General features: G+C 44.9%; 1 protein-coding gene across 4 annotated transcripts; it reads left to right on the top strand.

Moving 5' to 3' along the window:
* The first annotated feature begins 481 nt into the window (after positions 1 to 481).
* On the top strand, positions 482 to 18,035 carry MAZ (MYC associated zinc finger protein). Of its 4 annotated transcripts, none has more exons than XM_060255300.1 (7): positions 482 to 725; positions 2,676 to 2,762; positions 8,875 to 9,665; positions 13,369 to 13,432; positions 13,721 to 13,892; positions 15,442 to 15,649; positions 16,733 to 16,906. In XM_060255300.1, the coding sequence occupies exons 1-6, from the start codon at positions 690 to 692 to the stop codon at positions 15,627 to 15,629; spliced, it is 1,338 nt and encodes a 445-aa protein (XP_060111283.1). In that variant the 5' UTR covers positions 482 to 689; the 3' UTR covers positions 15,630 to 15,649; positions 16,733 to 16,906. The 4 variants fall into 4 exon arrangements, with proteins under 4 accessions (XP_060111283.1, XP_060111285.1, XP_060111284.1 ...); XM_060255299.1 differs by having other exon boundaries at positions 554 to 725; positions 2,673 to 2,762; XM_060255302.1 differs by lacking the exon at positions 15,442 to 15,649 and having other exon boundaries at positions 16,733 to 18,035.
* The last annotated feature ends 192 nt before the right edge of the window (positions 18,036 to 18,227 follow it).

Genomic DNA, 18,227 nt, shown 5'->3' with positions numbered 1-18,227 from the left:
CTCCAACCTAGTAATGTATCCTTTTGCGCATTTCTAGGTTAGTGTGTATAAAATACACGCGTTGCTTCACGCACCTCTGTTCGTTAACAAAACGCATTCAAAATATGCTGTGGTGTACATTTCTTTTTAAGTGCACATTATGAGCGCAGGAAGAAAAATAACAATATGGACAAATGGACTCTCAACCTGGCGGCCATTTTGTGAGAAGGGACCGTAATTGAAAACTAACGGGGAGGGGAAGACGACAACCGTTAGTCGCGCGCGCGGCCGCTTCGGGAGCAACCAATCAACTTTTGCCTTTGAAAGAGAAAAAAGCCCCACGGGCAGAGGCTTTGCTACTCCGCCCAATCAGCAGGCAGCACACGTGGGGTCCTTTGTGCGATCCCGCGCACATCGGGGACGAGCACTGCGGCCCCACCCAATCGCTACCTGCCGCTTTCCCCACACCCCCTCTCTCTACCCCCCTCCCCCGCCCAGAGAAGCAGTGGCGCCTAGGGGGGCGCGCGCGCGCAGAAGGGGCCAATCAGCGTGCGCGCCGAGGCTTCCTCGCGCCGCTGCCTCCTCGCTCGCTCCCCCTCCCACCTCTCCCCCCCGCCCGCGCGACGTTGCTGCTGCTCCCCACTCGCTCCCCCCTCCCTTCCCGACCCCCCCTTTGGAGGAGCTGAGCCCCCCCGCTCGTTGCCGCCGCCATGGACCCGAGCAACTGGAGCAGCTTCATCTTCCAGGTAACCCCCCCTCCCCTTTCCTCCACCTTCCCCCTCCCTTCTCCGCCAAAAAAAAGAGGGGGGGGAGCGCGAGCAGGAAAGGACAAGAGAGCGCAAGCGATCGCTCTCGGCTCCCCGCTCACACCCTCCCTGCCCCGCCCCTCCCCTCGGGAATCCCAGCGGGCGGGGGCCCTTGCGCGTGCGGGCCAGCAGGGCGCACTCAGCACGCGCTCCCACCCCCACCCCCCGCCTCGCGCTGCCCCAACGGTCACCTCCCTCCGCCCAGCGCTGCCTTGCGTTCCCCCTACCCCCTCGTTCTCCACGCTCGCTGTGCCCAGCCCCTCCCTACGCCTCGCGCTTCTTTCCTCTCTCCCCCCCGCCAACGGTCACCTCCCTCTCGCGCTCGCTCTGCCCAGCCCCTCGCGCTTTTCCCCGCCAGTTGCTCCCCCCCGCCAGACCCGTTCCCAGGGAAGGACCCGCCTGTCAAAAAATGCCCCCGCCGCAGCTTCCCCTGCCTGTTAAAGGCGGCGTCCGCCCCCCACCTACGAGCCTTGCAGCCGTCCCGCACTACCCCCCCTGCAAACAAAATGCTTCCATGTTCTTCGCCCCCACCACCTCTCTCACCCAGACCCAAGGGGGCTCCCTCTCTCTCCCCCCTTCGCCTCACGTCGGGGATGGGCCACGCAGGCATCTTTTTAAAAAGCCACCCTGTAATTTCCTTAGTACTTGCCCCAAAGTGTATGTACTCAGTACTAGGCAGAGAGGTAATGACTTCTAGGGGCCAACAGGTGTAGCGTGGGCTGCCTGCCTGGGAACTCCGGTATAGGTGGTCCCATGCCACTATACAGGGCTGAAAGAGAAATTTTTTCTGCTCCAAAATATATTTTAGTACATTGGTTGACTGGCGGTTTTAGGCTCAACCAGTAAGAAGTGTACCATTCTGATAATTAGCATGTCTGGCCAAAACCCTTTAGCATATGGACCATGGACCTCTTCCCTTACCTTGTAGCCCTGACCTTCCCCCACGTCTCCCAAACTCTTCCCCCTGCTACTTCCAAGCCTTCTCTTTACACCTGTAACTCCTCCCATTTCCGGGCCTGGCCAAAGAATAACCTCCTTGCACACCCTCTTCTCTTTTCACTAGGTATCTATCTGCTTGTGAACCTCCAGTCAGCATTACTCCTCCCACCCATGGTTTCCTGTTTGCAGTCTTGCCTAGGCCTTTAAGATAGGCAGACTCTCCCATTCCTGCCCCATTAACTCTTAACAATTTCTTCTATCCCTGTATATGTGCCCTATCAGGTCCTATGCTGCTCCTCTTGATCCTAGTGTTCTGCCCTTGTGTAGGCCTTTTCCCTGAGCACCTGGGTTCCTCAAAGTTCGTTTGTTACTCCTACATTATGCAGATCCCATACATACCTAACACAATGCCTGTCAATATGAACCTTCTGTTGTTCAGGGGCCTTAGCCCACTGTTCTCGCCAGCAGCAGTCTCTCTAATAATCTCTCATGCACCAACATTTAGAGCATGACACTTGGTTCACACCCTGCTTTTCTTTGTTTTTGACCTTCCTCTCCCATGCTGCTGTTCTTTCACAAACAACTATTCCTTCCTCTCTGATTTCCCCCTTTCCCCAGCAACATCATTTATTCATTTACCCTGTTCCAGCAGGTTCTCCCAAGTTTGTGTGTAGCCTGAAGACATTAATTCAAACATGTTTCCTCTCCTGCTGCTTCTTCCTCCAACCTGGAGTTGACTTATTGGATGTCCTGGGTTCCTAAGTTCTGTTCTCACTTCAGTTGTTCCAGAAGGAGTTTGAGAAGCTGATCTCAGCCACCTCCTTGCCTTCTTGTCCTTGCCCCCCTTGCCTTTGTTAGTTTAACCCTTTGATGTTTGATAGCCCCTGTCCCAGCTTGTGTGTTCTTTTTTTCTAGGGTTCTCTGATCTTCTTTCTTCTTTACATTTAGCAGAGTCATACACAGAACCCGCTGCAGGTTGGGACAGAAATCCAGTCCAGGTTTTTTGCTGCTCAGGGCTGCAGTCAAAGTCCCTTTCAGGTGAGCTCTCTGTGCAACAAGTGAGGAAGAGTAATGAACACGTTGGAAACATGAACCATTGTGGAGGCTTTATTTCTGTATATAGATTACCAAATCTGTATTTTGCCTTTTTGTTTGGAAAAAAAATATTCAAGGCAGCTAACAATAAATAAAAACACAGACTACAATAATCAGTAAAATTAAACAACAGAACACTAAAAATCAAACAGCAATAAAATCATGAGGCAACAGCCAGGTACTGCTCAAAGCCCTTGTGGAACTGATGTTTTACATATTATGCCAAAAGGCCTGTAAGAGTGGTGCTAGTCATACATGTTGAAGGAAGGAGTTACATAACTTGTAGGCAGCAGCTAAGGACACCTTCCTATGAGTCTTCACCAGTCATATTTCCGATAGGGCAGGTTCCCATTATCAAAGCCCCAGTAGCAGACTTCAAAACTAGGACAGATTCATAACATGCAGACATAATCCTTTTGAACCCAAGCCATTTACGGTTTAAAGGTCAAAATTAATACTTTGAATTGAGCCCAGAAACAAACCAGAAGTCAGTGCCTATGATAAAGTTACTGATTTAACCAGCCTCCTAATCAGTTATTTGAAGATAGCTTACTTTTTCAGACGTGGAATGGAGGCAGAGTGTAAATGATTTGGCCAAGATCACCCAGTAAAGTTCACAGCAGAGGTTTGAAGTCCAGATATAAATATAGTGTTATGCTGTTTTACGGGGGGAGGGGGGAGGAACCCCTCTTATCTTTAATTGTCAGTTACCAAACTAATGAAATCAGCTAGCACACTTTTCTGAGTTTACTTTGGATTTTAACAATAGCTTGAGCTTTTTCTAAATTCAGCACAGCTTCTTGGTATGCAGAGGCTAATTGGTGGTTTAATTCACCCTTATTAATTTATTTTAATTACCAGCCTCATATTCCTTGGATTTGGGAAAGTTAAAATAATTTAAAGCAATAAAAATGATTATTTTCTGTATGAACTGCTGTACTGTTTGAACCTAAGCACCTTTACTCAGAAGTAAGCCATTATGTTTAACGGGGATACTTCAGGGAAGGGGTTGCATCATTGCTTAGTTCTCGTGGCCCTTTCTTACACACCCAGGGAAATGATGATTGCCACTTTGGGGTCAGGAAGCAGTTCCTCTCCAGGCCAGTTTGGTCAGGGATCCTGGTGGGGGGGGGGGGTTGCCATATTCTGGGCATGGAATAGGGTTCACTGTGAGCCCCCCCCCCCCCCGGGGGGTGTATTTGTGAATTTCCTGTATTGTGCATTGGGTTGGACTAGATAACCCTGGAGGTCCATTCCAATTCTGTTCTGTTCTTCAGGTTGCTACACAATTTCACACTAGTCATTATGCATCTGATTTGGATAAAAAAAGTTTGGATAAAAATATGGAGCAGAGGTCCCTCAGTGGCTATTAGCCAAAGCATATTATTGGAACTGTTTGGGGCAGTTATGCTCTGTATTCTTGGTGCTTGGGGGGGGGGCAAAGTAGAAGGGCTTCTAGCCCCACTTGTGAACCTTTTTTTTTTTTTTTGCCACTGTGTGACACAGAGTATTGGACTGGATGGGCCATTGGCCTGATCCAACATGGCTTCTCTTATGTTCTTATGAAGCTTGGACTTTGACAAGCTAGCTGTGGGCACAATTATGACTTCAACACTTGGAAACACTTCTGCATATTCTAACTGTTCATACGTGGCACACAGAATATATCATAAAGTGCTTGTGGCTCATTTTAAAAAGCACAGTGAGACATAATTGAGACAACTTTTCAGAGCAGTATGGGTCATATATATATGTGAAATGCTGCATAAACAATTAGTTTATATAGTGCTTTACAATCTTCTCTTTCCTAATACTCGTCTGAGAAATTGCTCACTTCCATTTTGCTGTGTTTGTGTAGGGAAATGAAGATTTTATTCTCTGTGAGCTTACATGGAGTAAGTCCCATTGAACACAGTGAAACTTAACTTATGAGTAGACATGCCTAAGATTTGGCTGCATGTGTGACTTGTCCAAGGTTACAAGCAACTGACTGGGGACTTGGATTCAGGTTTCCCAAATGGTCATAAACTGAGAAATTAGCGGTTCATTTACAAGGCAGATAAGGCTGTTGGCTCCATACCTGGAGTGCGACGACTTGACAACAGTGATTCATGCAACGGTCACCTCGAGAATAGACTAATGTAATGCCCTCTACATGGGGCTGCCCTTGACTCAACTTTGGAGGCTGCAACGGGTGCAAAACACAGCAGCCAGGTTGTTAATGGAGCTACCTGTACGGGAACACATTCAACCTATGCTGAAAGCGTTACATTGGTTGCCTGTGGCGTTCCAGATTCGCTTCATGGTGCTGGTTATAACCTTTAAAGCCCTATATGGCCTGGGACCTGTCTACCTTCGGAACCGCCTTTCCCCATACGTACCCCAGAGAGCACTACATTCATGGTCTCAAAATCTCCTTAAGATCCCTGGACCGAAAGAAGCTCGATTGACCAGCACTAGAGCCAGAGTGTTCTCGGTAATAGCCCCCACTTTGTAGAATGCCCTCCCGGAAAACATCAGGGCCCTGCGGGACCTGCCACAGTTCCGCAGGGCCTGTAAGACTGAACTTTTCAAACTTGCCTTTAATGGTTAGGTGGAGGTGGCTATTACCTTCAGCATCGACAATCTCACTGAATTAATATAATGGAAAACAGAAGCTTGACATCTCAGATTTTTAATATATATTGAAATGTTTTTATAGATCTAATTTTAATATGTTTGCTAATGTTTTTAAACTGTTGTTAGCCGCCCTGAGCCTTTCAGGGGAGGGCAGGATATAAATCTGATAAATAAATAAGGAAAGCCATATCTCCCCTAACTCCTTCCTTCTGTCTCTATGTTTATAAGAGTTACTGAAGTTTTATCTCCTTAGCATACTGCTTCCTTGCTGTATGTCTATATGGAGGGGGGGAGTGGAGGCAATTTAGCATTCTCGACTATCTCCTAGATAGCTATGTGGCTGGATTCTAGATACACCCTTCATCTTACATCTGCAGGGCAGCTAATGAGGATAACCCTTTTAACAAAAAACTGATTGGCTCTAGTTTATACATTGAGTTATGAAGATGCATTCCAAAAAGGTTAACATTTCCTTTGTGTTTTAAATAAATATAAAAGGCTGGTCAAAGTAAAACAGCCTTGACTTCTTGAGAAACTTTGTTGCATGTGTGTGAACTTTTCAAATGAATATTTGCATAGATTTCATAGATTAACAGGTGTAAATACCTGGTCTCCAGCTCTGATTTATTTCTGTTGTCAATATCAAGAAAATATTTTGGCCAGAGAATAACAGCAAACTGGTGTCTGTCTTGCCTTTGTTTTCATGTTTTTTAATATCAGAAAACTATTGCTGATGCTCCCTGAATTTTTTGCTTCTGAAAAAAGATGTTGCATACTTAATTGATTACTTTAACCAGAGTTATGGGTGTACATGACTAATTTTAATCTGGTGGAAAGTTTCTCCAGATGCTGAAGTGTATTCCAGATCTCTAAATAACCACCCAGCTGATTTTCTGTAGTGTGAGAAATACTGTATGCTGGGGAGATGGTCTTTCTATGCACAGTTGTAAATATACTACAAAAGATCCAAGAGAGACAATGAATTTAGTAAATTTATTTCGCAGATCTGTTCTAATCTTAAAATATATATATTTTAAAACAGGCCTGGAGCAGAGTACTGGATTGTTGTGGTTAATGTCATGCTAAGAGGAAACAAAAGAAATTGATGTAGGCAGAGGGATGACTGAACAAAATTTGTTTATTCAAACAACAGTTTCTGCAAGTTATAAAAATTGTGGCTAGGGAAGCATGAAAAAGTTTTTTATGCTGTAGAAATTACTGGTACTGTGTTAAGTTCTATAGGAACTGGTGTGGTATGGTGGGTAGAATGCTAGACTAGGTTTGAGGTGCCCCGGGGTTAAATTCAGAGTAGTGCTGTGGTTAGAGAATTGGCCTAGGATTTGGAATCCTCACTCTGCCATGACCTTAAGATGGTCACCTATGCTCAGCCGAACCTACCTCACTAGGTTGTTGTGAGGATAAAAAGGGGAGAGAACAATGTAAGCTGTTTTGGAGGAGAGGCGAGGAATAAATGAATTTTTTAAAAAAATAAATTCCATTTAACTGTGAATCTCCCTGAGAGATCTTGGGCCATCTCAGATGTTTCTGTATTCAGTGAGGGATATCCAGATCTACCTTTTGCAGCATGAAGGGCATCCATGTAGATTCTCAACTCCTTGAACCTCTTAAGAGGTGACCGGAAGTTTACTGGAGTTGGTAAGTCCTTCTAATTGGTAAGCCCTTCTAATTGGTAGTTCTGTTGAACTCCGCCTCTAGCATGTTTTGATGTAACAATATCCATCTAAGCCATGTAGTCATGTTCTTATCTCTGGTCCAGCACAAACATAGGTACACTGGTATTCATGCATGCGTACTCATCCTCACAGTGCACAGGTATGCCAGCAGTTTTGCCTTCTAAATCTGCATGCTTATCCATTATATTTATAAAAGTGAATGCACACAACTAAAATCTCAGGCTAGGGGGGTTCCTTGGAGACAGAACTGTCATAAAGAGCACTGTGGGATAGTCTGTTCTCTGTTGGACTCAGAGTTCAACCAAACAATAAGAATGGAGTGATCCTTCCCCTTTATTTACACTGTCCAGGCGTAATGCCTGTGATCAACACAGCTCTGAACAAAGCAAGTACTCAACAGTTAAATGGACAAGTGCTCTGGAAGGAAGGAGTAAGGTAGTATTTAGGGCCATTCAGGCATTGGGCTTCTAATCTCTGTAATCACTTAGTCATTACATTTATATCCCACTTTTCTGCAAGATATATAAACCACTGAATACCAGTGCCAGGAGGTAACATCAAGAGAAGGCCTCAAGGCGCTCTATTGTTGGTCCTCCAGAATAACTGGTAAGCCACTGTGTGAGATAAGATGCTGGACTAGATGGACCACTAGTCTGGTATAGCAGGACTATTATATTCTTTATACGGAGATTCTAAGATGGCCTCCTGGTGTGCTTTGCTGTATCCCCTGCTTCAGATGTTGGACTGGGAGATGAGCCATTTCATTCTCTCTTTTGTTTGCACAGTCTAAGACAAAAAGAATTCTTACTCTGCGTATTCCTGCTCGTTTTGCTTATTCCACACAGTTAGGTTGCCAGTAAATATCATGGACCTGGAATGTGCCCTTTGATCCTGCCTTCTATGATAGTAAAAATCCACCAGAGACATAGCTATAGTGAAGCTGTGTTCTAAGACCAAAATGAGAAGATGCCACACATGGAGCACAATCAGATACTATTACACTAAGAATCTAGAGCAGGAGTGTCAAACTCATTTGTTATGAGGGCCAAATCTGACATAAATGAGGCCGGGCTGTGTCGGGCCAGGCCATGTGTGTACCTATTCAAGATTAGGTAGCAGAGATATAAACTTTATAATGGACACCGACAAACACAAAGATTTTAAAAAACAAATTAAAACATGCTTAAAACATTAGCGCTCATTAGTCTTAAAGGTGCTTTCTTTGTATTTCTCCCATGGGATCCGGGGAACTGGGCAAAGGAAGCTCTGGCTCTTTCCCTCCTTCCCCAAGGGACCAGAAGGGGAAGGAGCCTCAGTCAATGGAGAAAATAGAGGTTTTGCTCTGTAGCTCCTGTGCAATTGAGCGAGTCTTGCAAAGCAAGCAATGATGCAGAAGGAAGCAAGAGAGACGGAGAAGGAAGCAGACAAGAACCAGTTGCTTGGGGGCCTGATAGGAGCCCTCCAGGAACTTGATTCAGCCCCCAGGCCGCATGTTTAACATCCCTGATCTAGAGAGCAGCTCTGGTATGGTATATGTTACATATATAGTAATTAATCCAACCTTCCTTTGGTGTATTTCTAGGTTGATTTTAGTTTGTTTTTATAAATTAATATCCTCATTTGAAATGGAAATCAGCTAGCTGAGCCCAGTTCTCTTTCTTGATTTATGCGTACACTACAGCAGTTTGGAATTGGATATTCATCACTGTCTTAATTACACAGTCTCTTTTCTTTCTATTCAGACTGCCACCACAGCAGCCCCTCCCCAACAGTCAGCCACCTCTGCTGAGTCCCTCCAAGTGGACCTCCTGCCTGTCTTGGCTGCTGCCCAGGAAACAGCTGCAGCTGCAGCTGTAGTTGCTGCTGCCACAGCTTCTGCACCGACCGCCTCCACAGTAGACACAGCTGCCCTGAAACAGCAGCAGCCTTCAGCCTCTGAAGGTGGTGGGGGCCAGGTAGCACCAACCACTCAAACCACCCAAGCCCCAACTCCCCAGGCAGCTCCTGCCACACCACAGCAAGGTGAGGCTCAGAAGAAGCCGAAGAGCAAAGGCCCCTACATCTGCTCCCTGTGTGCTAAAGAGTTCAAAAATGGCTACAACCTGCGGCGCCATGAAGCTATTCACACGGGAGCCAAAGCTTCCCGTGCTGGACCTACGACCATGAAGATGCCCACTATGGTTCCCCTCAGCTTGCTTAGTGTGTCAGCCATCGGTGGGACAACCCCAGCAACACCTGTCCCTGCTGAAGGGGCAGGGAACACAACAGGGTCAGGCGCAGGGCTGGTGACCACTACAGCATCAGGCAAACGCATCCGGAAGAACCACGCTTGCGAGATGTGTGGGAAAGCCTTCCGGGACGTCTATCACCTCAATCGGCATAAGCTGTCACACTCAGATGAGAAGCCCTATCAGTGTCCTGTCTGCCAGCAGCGGTTCAAGCGGAAGGACCGCATGAGCTATCACGTCCGTTCACATGATGGTGCTGTGCACAAGCCGTACATCTGCAGCCACTGTGGGAAGAGTTTCTCACGGTATGAGAGAGTTAAGGGTGCTGGAAGGAAATAGTTCAAATGGGGGTTATTTCAGGGCTTATCCAAGTTGGAGGTTGTCTTTTTGTGAAATATACTTCAGATAAAACATTTGCTTACCACATACTGAACAGGTTGAGCTATTGGGACAAAAAAGGAAAGACTAGATTTTCCCATTAACCAAGCATAGGGAAATCTCTATACCAGATAAGGCCTGCTGCCCCTTAGCTCCTCCGTTACTCTTGGTTGCTTTGTTTGCCCCAAATTTGATTCCTTAGGGAGTTTGTAAGGAATACTGGCAGATATTTGACGCCTCCCAGTAAGGGCAGCATCGGAAATCTAGCTTCTGCTTCCATTGTTAGCAGGAGCTTCCTGAGTTCTGCACATGTTCCAGCTGAATAAATGAATATGTGAGAATGGGATACAGACGTGTGAAAGCAAATCTCTTTTTGGGTGTGGTCACTGACTGATTTTAATTTGGCACTGTATAAACCTCACCAGAGAGCTTCCCTATCACACAATAATTCTATTGAAACACAGTAGGGAAAAAATGGTAGTTTTTCTCGGCTGTCATAAAATGCATTTGCTAGTGAAGGTTTCCTGCTGGGATAAGAGCATCTTAGCAGACCTGAGAAAGAAAAATGTGAAGTCTCAGAGATGCAGTTTACAAGGGTAGCAAAAACTCAGTGGGAAAGGGCCGAGATTACACAGATATGCTTATAGTTTTATGACATATCCAGGTGTTAGTAACTCAGCACCAGGAATAGTACAGGGTAAGTCTTTCATGAATTATGTCACTTCAGGCATGAAGTGCATGGTTGAATATTACTCCCTGCATAAGTAAAACTACCATGCCAGCAATAAAGCTAGAAGTCTTCTTGATAGGGTAAAGTTACCTAAAACAAGACTGGGATTTTTTTTCTTTTAACATGCAATTCCCCACAGTCTAAGAAAGATCAGACAATGTGATTTCCTGTACTTGGAACAAGCAATAAAAATGAGGTCAGTTTGTGGAGGGAAAAACCTACACTGAAAACTAAACCTTCATAGGCTTTTTTAGTGATGGCATGACACTGTGCTGGCATCCAGCCTAGAAATATTTGTCTGTGTACTGAGATTGGAGTTTTAATTATTTTGAAAATATTTTGCAGTCTTAAGATACTAAATATAAGGTCAAAACTGAATAAAAATGAGAACCACAAAAAAATCTTTTTTAACATTTACCACACAGGGACTAAACAGTTGAAACCCTATAACTTAGAAAATAGATCACAAGAGAAGACAGCTATAAGAGGCTGATAAAACTGTGAATTCAGTAAATGTTCAAAGCTGCTGTTTGCCTGGAAACAACTTCAGAAGACCAGGAATGTGTACTCTTCACCAGGATTACCAAAATCTTGTATTTATTTTGAAGTTGGTAAACATTTGCATATTATTTTGCATAACAAGTCCAAATGATTTGCAATGTTTTGGCAAATACTGGAATAACCAAACAATAGAGATCAGGATTGTTTATTATATTTGTATTTTGCCCTTCATTGATAGCAGGCATCTTGTCTTCCTATTCCCCAAGTTCCTTATTTGTCAGATGGCCTGTTCCCATATTTCCAACAGTTTTTCCACAGTAAAAATGATTTTAAAATTGTTTAAAAACACTGGATAAGAAATTCTGCAACTTCGTCTCAGACATCAGGTGAACCCATAAAGGAGCAAACTGAACGCAAACAATAACTCAGTGTATAATAGATCCAGGTGGGCAGCCGTGTTGGTGCAACTAGACTCAAAATTTGTTCTGACTCCATAATAGTTTGAATAATTTCCTATAGTTCTACTTACAGGAGTTAGGTTTTTCAAGAGCATGGAATTTGTAAGCAGGAACATGGAGCACACTGCCAACTGCAAGGAGGAGAGGCCAGGGAAATCATGATTTCAGAATGGGGCAGAGGGAATGCGGAAGTCACAGGAGTGAGCTGTACAGGGCACTAAAATAATTGCAACCTGACCAAAAAGGCCTGTTGATAGCACGATTTTTCCCTTTGGGTTTCTGAGCCTTTAGCAGAAGCTGTTTTCATGTTAACAGTTTTCTGTAAATTCACCTTTTGTAAAAGATTGTTTTAAAAAAACCTAACGTAGTTTGGCTATCTGTGTTAGGCCCAGATTCTGCATGAACATGCGTTATATGGAATAGCCAGGATACTGACATCACTCTCATGCTTTAGGAAGTACTTGAATATGTGGATGTGAAAACCAAGGAAATTGATTAGTCAGTTGCCCCATGATTTTTAGGTTTTTCTATGAGCCCTTAGAAAATGCAGCAGTGTACCCAGACCAGCAGCAGCTCTTCACACAAATGAGAGGAAATGAACAGATTTTGTTTTCAGGCCTTCAACTTTCAACAGTGAAAGAACTAAAAAGTTCATTTTTTAAGTAAGACACTTCAAAATTCAATTTGAAGGTTTGTTACAAAATTTTAAATTGTAAAGGCGGGAATACTGGTGGTGTCACAGCATAAATATGAGCTATGAGAAAGAAAGAAATGGATACAGAAGACAGCATCTGATGATCTTTTCTGCGCTCTTGTTAAAAACTTGGCAGAAACTTCTTATCGTGAAGGCAAGGAATTTTATAAATTCCAATCAATAGGACAAATGGCTGGAAACCAACCAGTTTTTTCACTCAATATTGCCAGATTCCCCTCCTTTCTACAGCCCCTCCCTGCACGGCTTTTGAACATGCAGATCCCCTGATTCCGAGCATAGCCCATCTTTAGCATTGAAGGGGCCTCTCCTTTTTTTTCACCCACAAAAAAGCTGGGTATAACTCTTCAGAAAGTGGCTGTAGGCAAACTACTTATAAAAAGCTACTTTGAATTAATGGGAAAAGGCAGGGTGTGAATATTTCAAAATCAAGTTGAGCTGCTCAGTTTTTAACACTACATTTTTTAACCCTCATGAACATTCTAGCTTTTAGGCCTCCTTTTCTAGCTTTAGCTGGCATGCTGATAGTTGATCTTTTGGGAGTTACTTTACATTTTCCTTGGACTTTTTTATTACCTTAAATTATTTTGTAGTACTCACCTGCATCTCAGCTATGACTAATTAATCAACCTTGAGTGCCCAAATGCCCCCATAGCCAGCTTGCAAGCACTTAAAGAGTTTCCATAAGTGCCTAATCTACCCCACCTAAATTTGTATCAATGTACTTCTAACTGTCCTATGCGTGTTCTGAAATAAGTAAGAGCAAGAATAAGGAACTTTGGGGTTGTAACTGTTTAATGGCTGGTTTTTATTGTGTCTGAATGATACACTCAAGAAGTGCTGCCATCGCCAGTGTAGAGGGGGTGGGGGGGAAGGCTGCATATTTTCAGTGCCTGCAGCTGTTAAAGGCACTCTGGCACTCTGCCAGTAAAATGGTAAATGTGCATATAAGTGATTGAAAGTGGCAGTGCTAGTTCTAAGATGCGGTAAAGGTTGCAGCAAAGGATTTCATATATTGTTTACTGAGCACAGACTTTCAGATTTGTTTGTAGCCGAATGTTTAATTAGTTTATTTCCATAAGAATGGTGTAATATTAATATTCCACTAGGTTAGTGTGAGACTGAGGGAAAGGTTCTTGAAAGATGGGCAAGTAGAGGTAGGGTTTTGTATTGGAAAATAAAAAGCCAAGATCAAATGACTGATTTACGTTTTTCTTGCCCTTCCATAGGCCGGACCATTTGAATAGTCACGTACGGCAAGTCCACTCAACAGAGAGGCCCTTCAAATGTGAGGTATCTTCTCCCATTGACAGTACTGTTGTATAGACACCCCCACACTCCCATCATTGTCTTTATTCTGTATAGTGATTACCCAAGAACTCATTTCCATGATAAAGAGGAGGGATGGAGATGGTGGCAACTTTTAATTGGAAGTGGGAGCAGAGTTGAGGTATGGTGTATTGAAAGGGAATCTTGGCCATGGGCTGGTCTCATAGCTTCTAGTTGCCTTGAAAAAGCTGGCCACCAGAGATGCCATTCTTTCCCCAAGGATCATTACTGTTCTTTTACCCATTTCAACAGAGATGTGAAGCGGCCTTTGCCACCAAGGATCGGCTGCGTGCTCACACGGTCCGTCACGAGGAGAAGGTGCCGTGTCATGTGTGTGGAAAGATGCTGAGCTCTGCCTACATCACGGACCACATGAAAGTACACAGCCAAGGGCCGAATCATGTCTGTGAACTGTGCAACAAAGGTAAGGGGGCAGGCCAGTGTAGGGAAGGGAATCTGAAAAAAATACGTTATCTGCATTTGAAGAGCACTAGCAGCCAAAATGGTATCTTCAGGTAGTAAAACATAAAAGTTTCTTCCTTTATTGTTCCAGCTGAGAACAAAAGTCAGGCTTGCTAATCCATTCTGGTAAATAGCCTGCTTGCTTTTTCTTCCCAGATATCTCACTCTTAGCTTGGAACAGTCAAGCCTAATTTTCCCATTATTTTTCTTAAGTTTAGCAAGAGATTTATACAACTTGTGACCCATGCACTTCAACACAACCTAGCAGCCATGAATGGTGACCCACCAGAGCCTCCTTAAACTTCTTGTTTTTGCTGCCTTCTTGGGGCTCCAAAACTACAGAGGGGGGAAATGTTCCTGCTTTGTAGCGGGTCACAGTGTATAGCCTGAGGACTGCATTCATCTGGTAGGTCATGAGTTGTGCAGTCTTGCTTTAAAAGAAATAAGCTGTGTCTAAAAGAAATCTAACATTCTTTTATAACTGAACTTGCTTTCTGTGAGTATTAAGAAAAGATTGCAAGTGAAGGCCTCCATTTAATAGGCCAGAAGAAACTTCTTGATAACATCATTATGCTCTTTTCTATATAGCTGTTGTTTAGTCTGCCTATTTTCTCTTTAGACAACAATAAAACAAATTGGCTGGCTGTTTCACTAGCTCATAATGCCCCCTCCACTGTTACTTGTCCAAGCATCTTGTTAATTCCATCTTGTCAGAAGCTTAAATGGCTTAAATGTTCTGTAAGTGAAAGATAAAAATAGTTTGTGAAGTGTTAACTGCACCTCTTTCAGCTTTATTTATCTGACGTGTTTGTTGCCTCTTTTGACACAAGATTTAATATACACGAGATCATTAATCAAAACTGGCTGGACAATGTGCAGATTAGCTGGGAAAAGTCAGAAGTTACAGGTCCTCATGAATCTTCATTGTAGCCATGCTTGTCATCTGTAGTAATTTTTTGGATTATTTATCTAGATAATCCATTTACTTATATTAAAAATTACACTATTAACCCAAATAGCTATCTGGATTCTATGAATCAAAAGGAAGCAATTTGCTACTAATCACTTCCTGAAATCCCATTATGGTTTTAAAGTAGCTTGTAGTGAATTACATGTAGCTGAGAAGTTGTTAGTAGATTTAGCATGAGTGTGGGGGTGGGAAAACAGGTGAGATCTTTTCTTCTAGATATTTCTCATCTAGGACTGAAATGCTGATATTTTGTGTTAAAGAGACTTAAGTTCCTACCACAGATTTTCATGGTGCCCAGATGCAGCTGTCCCTAGGGTGGGGCTAGCTGTTCATACAGTGATAGATTGCCTGGTGGCAAGACACAGCCACCTTTGGGATGAAGTTACCCTTAGGAGCACCTGTTGCACTGGAACCACACTAGGTGCTGAGACGCAGCCGCCTCTAGGGTGAGGCACAGCCAAACGTTATAGGTCACTGGGGTGCGCTTTCAGTAGGCCGGACACTGACCTGGCTGGTTTTTGTCCTTCTCCCCCTCCCGTAGGGTTCACCACAGCGGCCTACCTCAGGGTCCACGCGGTCAAGGACCACGGACTGGCCGCCCCGCGGCTGGAGCGTTTCCTTTGCAAGCTGTGTGGCGTGCACTGCAAGACCCCGGCTCAGCTCAACGGGCATCTGCAGACGCACGCAGGAGAAGGGGCCGCGGCCACTGAGGGCCAACCGCTGCGGTGAAACGCTGGCCGGGCCACCAGGCAAGAGCCGCTTCCTTCTGTCCTGGGGAATGGGGAGGGGAGGCCCATCTATCCCATAGGGTGTCCTTGAATTCTAGATGGGAGAAGGGTGAACCCCAGTTCCCCTGGGGCGGCTGCATCCTAAACTAACATCCCTCTGCCAGTGTTTGAGTGCTTGTATATTGCAGTTGTCTGCCAGCTTGCAAGTATATGCAAAGGAAATCTTTTGCAGGTTCTTTCTGTAAGGTTGGAACCTAAAATCTGGTGCTGAATTTGACATCCTGAGATTTTGAGCTTTCTCTAATTTGAATTTGACAGGATCCTGTTATTTTTCAGTGTGTAACAGAGAAGTCTTTTGTCTCAACCATTGCAAGAAACATCAAGTAATACTGGAGCCCCTGAATTACCTTGAGATTTGTTTTAGCTCTTTTCGGGTTTTATAGAATTTCCCTCGAACCAAACAACAGTTCTTACTCTGCTGATTGAGAATGTAGTGATGATCACAGAATACCAGCCAGTGGATGCATTAGCGTGAGATGGCCATCGGGTGTGATGGCAGATTTTCCAGTCCCGTTCACTGCTGTGGATGTATTCCATTTGTTGGGCTATGTTCTGCATTGCTGTTCTGGAGAGCTACAGTAAATGGAGTCCCCTGAGGGAACTAACCTGATCCCTTACCCTCTTGTCACGAACTATAACAACAATCACTGCCCACTGTCATAATGTTAAGGCATGCATTGCAGTACATAAGTCTTGCCTTTAGTAGAGGGCCTCAAAAATGTCAAGTTAGTGCAGGCCAATCCAGTTGATTCTTGTATGGACCTCAGATGATGCTGAGTGTTGTCTGTCGTTTCAGGAAAGGTACTCTTCTGTAGGTCATCGAAAAATGGGTACTTTTTCTTTAGGGAATGTATTACCTACTCTCCAGAATTCTGCTTGAGGTAAAGGAAGGGGCAGCTGCATCTGTTCTTCACTACATGAGTCTTCTACCTTAGCACTCCAGTTTAAAACAGGAGGGTGACAGGAAGGAAGCTAGTTTAAGAAATACAGCAGGTCCTGAAAATGACCAATCATTTGACCATGTGCATCTTTCTTCCCCCACAGGTACGGGTGAGGTCTGCCCCCTCGCGGCAGCCGTCTCGGCCCCACCTCCTGCTGCCGTCACGGTGTTGCCCATGGAGGGAGCCTCCGTTGTGAGCCAAGCCCTCCCCACGCAGCCCTGGTGATTTGTGGGAGTGGGGAGGCAGGAGCCGACCCTCCCAGTCCCATCCCTCTCCCTCACTGGCAGCTGGAGCCTCCATGCCCAGATGGATACGCATTGGCCATATTTGGGTGTCTAATTTAATGGTGGTTTCATTCGTTCTCTCCCCTGCCTGTGCACATAGAATAATGGGGCTGGGAAAGCACCTGTCCAGCTGAGACAGCCTCTCTTGTTCAGAGGGCGCCTTGTTCTGAGGGTCATGGAAGGGCTTTGTGCGCATTCAGAGAGCAGCCTGATTTTACTGACTCCCTTGCTCTAGCAGCACCCTTCACTTTTAACCCCCACAAAAGCCCCTAAAATCCATGCACCCTCCCCTGTCCTTGGCCTAAATGCTACTGTCTTTGTCACCATCAGTCTCTTGCCCATTCCAGCAGTGCCCACATAAGCCCCTGAATGAACTACATGGAAATGAATGAGAATGTGGGACAAGAAGACTTGGCAGGCTTGGCTCAGGCATCGAAAGTGGAGGGTCAAGGCTGGGGCCGCTGTGGGCCACAGTTGTGGGGCAGCATTGCAGCTGGAGGGGAGCTGAGAGCTGGTTTAATGGGGTGTTGGTTGAGGAGTCGACAGAGCTTGGGGAGCCCACAGAGGGGTTAGAAATGGGGTGGGAATCAGGACTGAGAGGCTTGCTGGGTCCCTGTAGCTCACATCTGGGGTGATAGGGTTGTGGTGCGATGGGACAGAGGAGGGCTTCCATGCGCTATGCCCTCCATTCCCCCTGCTGAGGAGCTGCTCTGGCCTTCCCTCCTTGCCCAGCACATTCTTCTGTGATGTCTGTTTTAATGCTCCATTCCCTTGGCTTATCTTGTGATTCGTGTTCCAAGCGTGTCAGCCCTCCACGCCAAGCGTTGGTACCCCACCCTCAAATTACCTTCCTTGTTGCATGCAGCCCCCCAGTTTGGGGTTAGAATCTCTCGCTTTTTTTGTATGATATATATAAACGAACCCCCCTGACATTTAAAATAAACTTCTTTTGTGTTTCTTTTTGTTTTTGTTAACACAAAATGTAATGAAGCCGCATCTATCTATCCTCTCTTCCTGCCCTCTTCTTCAACCCCCTATTCCCTTCCCTCTTCTGTGCACCCTTCTTTCTGGATCTGTGTCTCCACAGCAAGAGATTTTAGTAAAAACATTGAAGGAAAGATATCTGCATACTCTTGTCTTGTTTATTGTCAGACTGTTTTTTCTGTCATTTGGGGTGTAAAGGGAGAGTGTTGCATTTCCTGAACTTTCTTGCACTGTCCACCTCCCACACTACCAAGATCTGCTCATTGGGACTGTAATGCCTATTTAAAATGCCTAATGGATCTGGCACCAGGTCACAAATCTCAGCTCTTA

Source organism: Heteronotia binoei, chromosome 15 (genome assembly GCF_032191835.1).
Source record: "Heteronotia binoei isolate CCM8104 ecotype False Entrance Well chromosome 15, APGP_CSIRO_Hbin_v1, whole genome shotgun sequence".
NCBI classification, from domain to species: Eukaryota; Metazoa; Chordata; class Lepidosauria; order Squamata; family Gekkonidae; genus Heteronotia; species Heteronotia binoei.
This window is presented reverse-complemented; position numbering and strand designations above follow the sequence as displayed.

Excerpts from the sequence above, each read along its gene's own strand:
- MAZ (XM_060255299.1), top strand. The coding sequence starts at position 690 with ATGGACCCGAGCAACTGGAGCAGCTTCATCTTCCAG. Across the intron at positions 726-2,672 it reads GGAGCAGCTTCATCTTCCAG|CAGAGTCATACACAGAACCC; the intron begins GTAACCCCCCCT and ends CTTTACATTTAG. Across the intron at positions 13,893-15,441 it reads CTGTGAACTGTGCAACAAAG|GGTTCACCACAGCGGCCTAC; the intron begins GTAAGGGGGCAG and ends CCCCTCCCGTAG.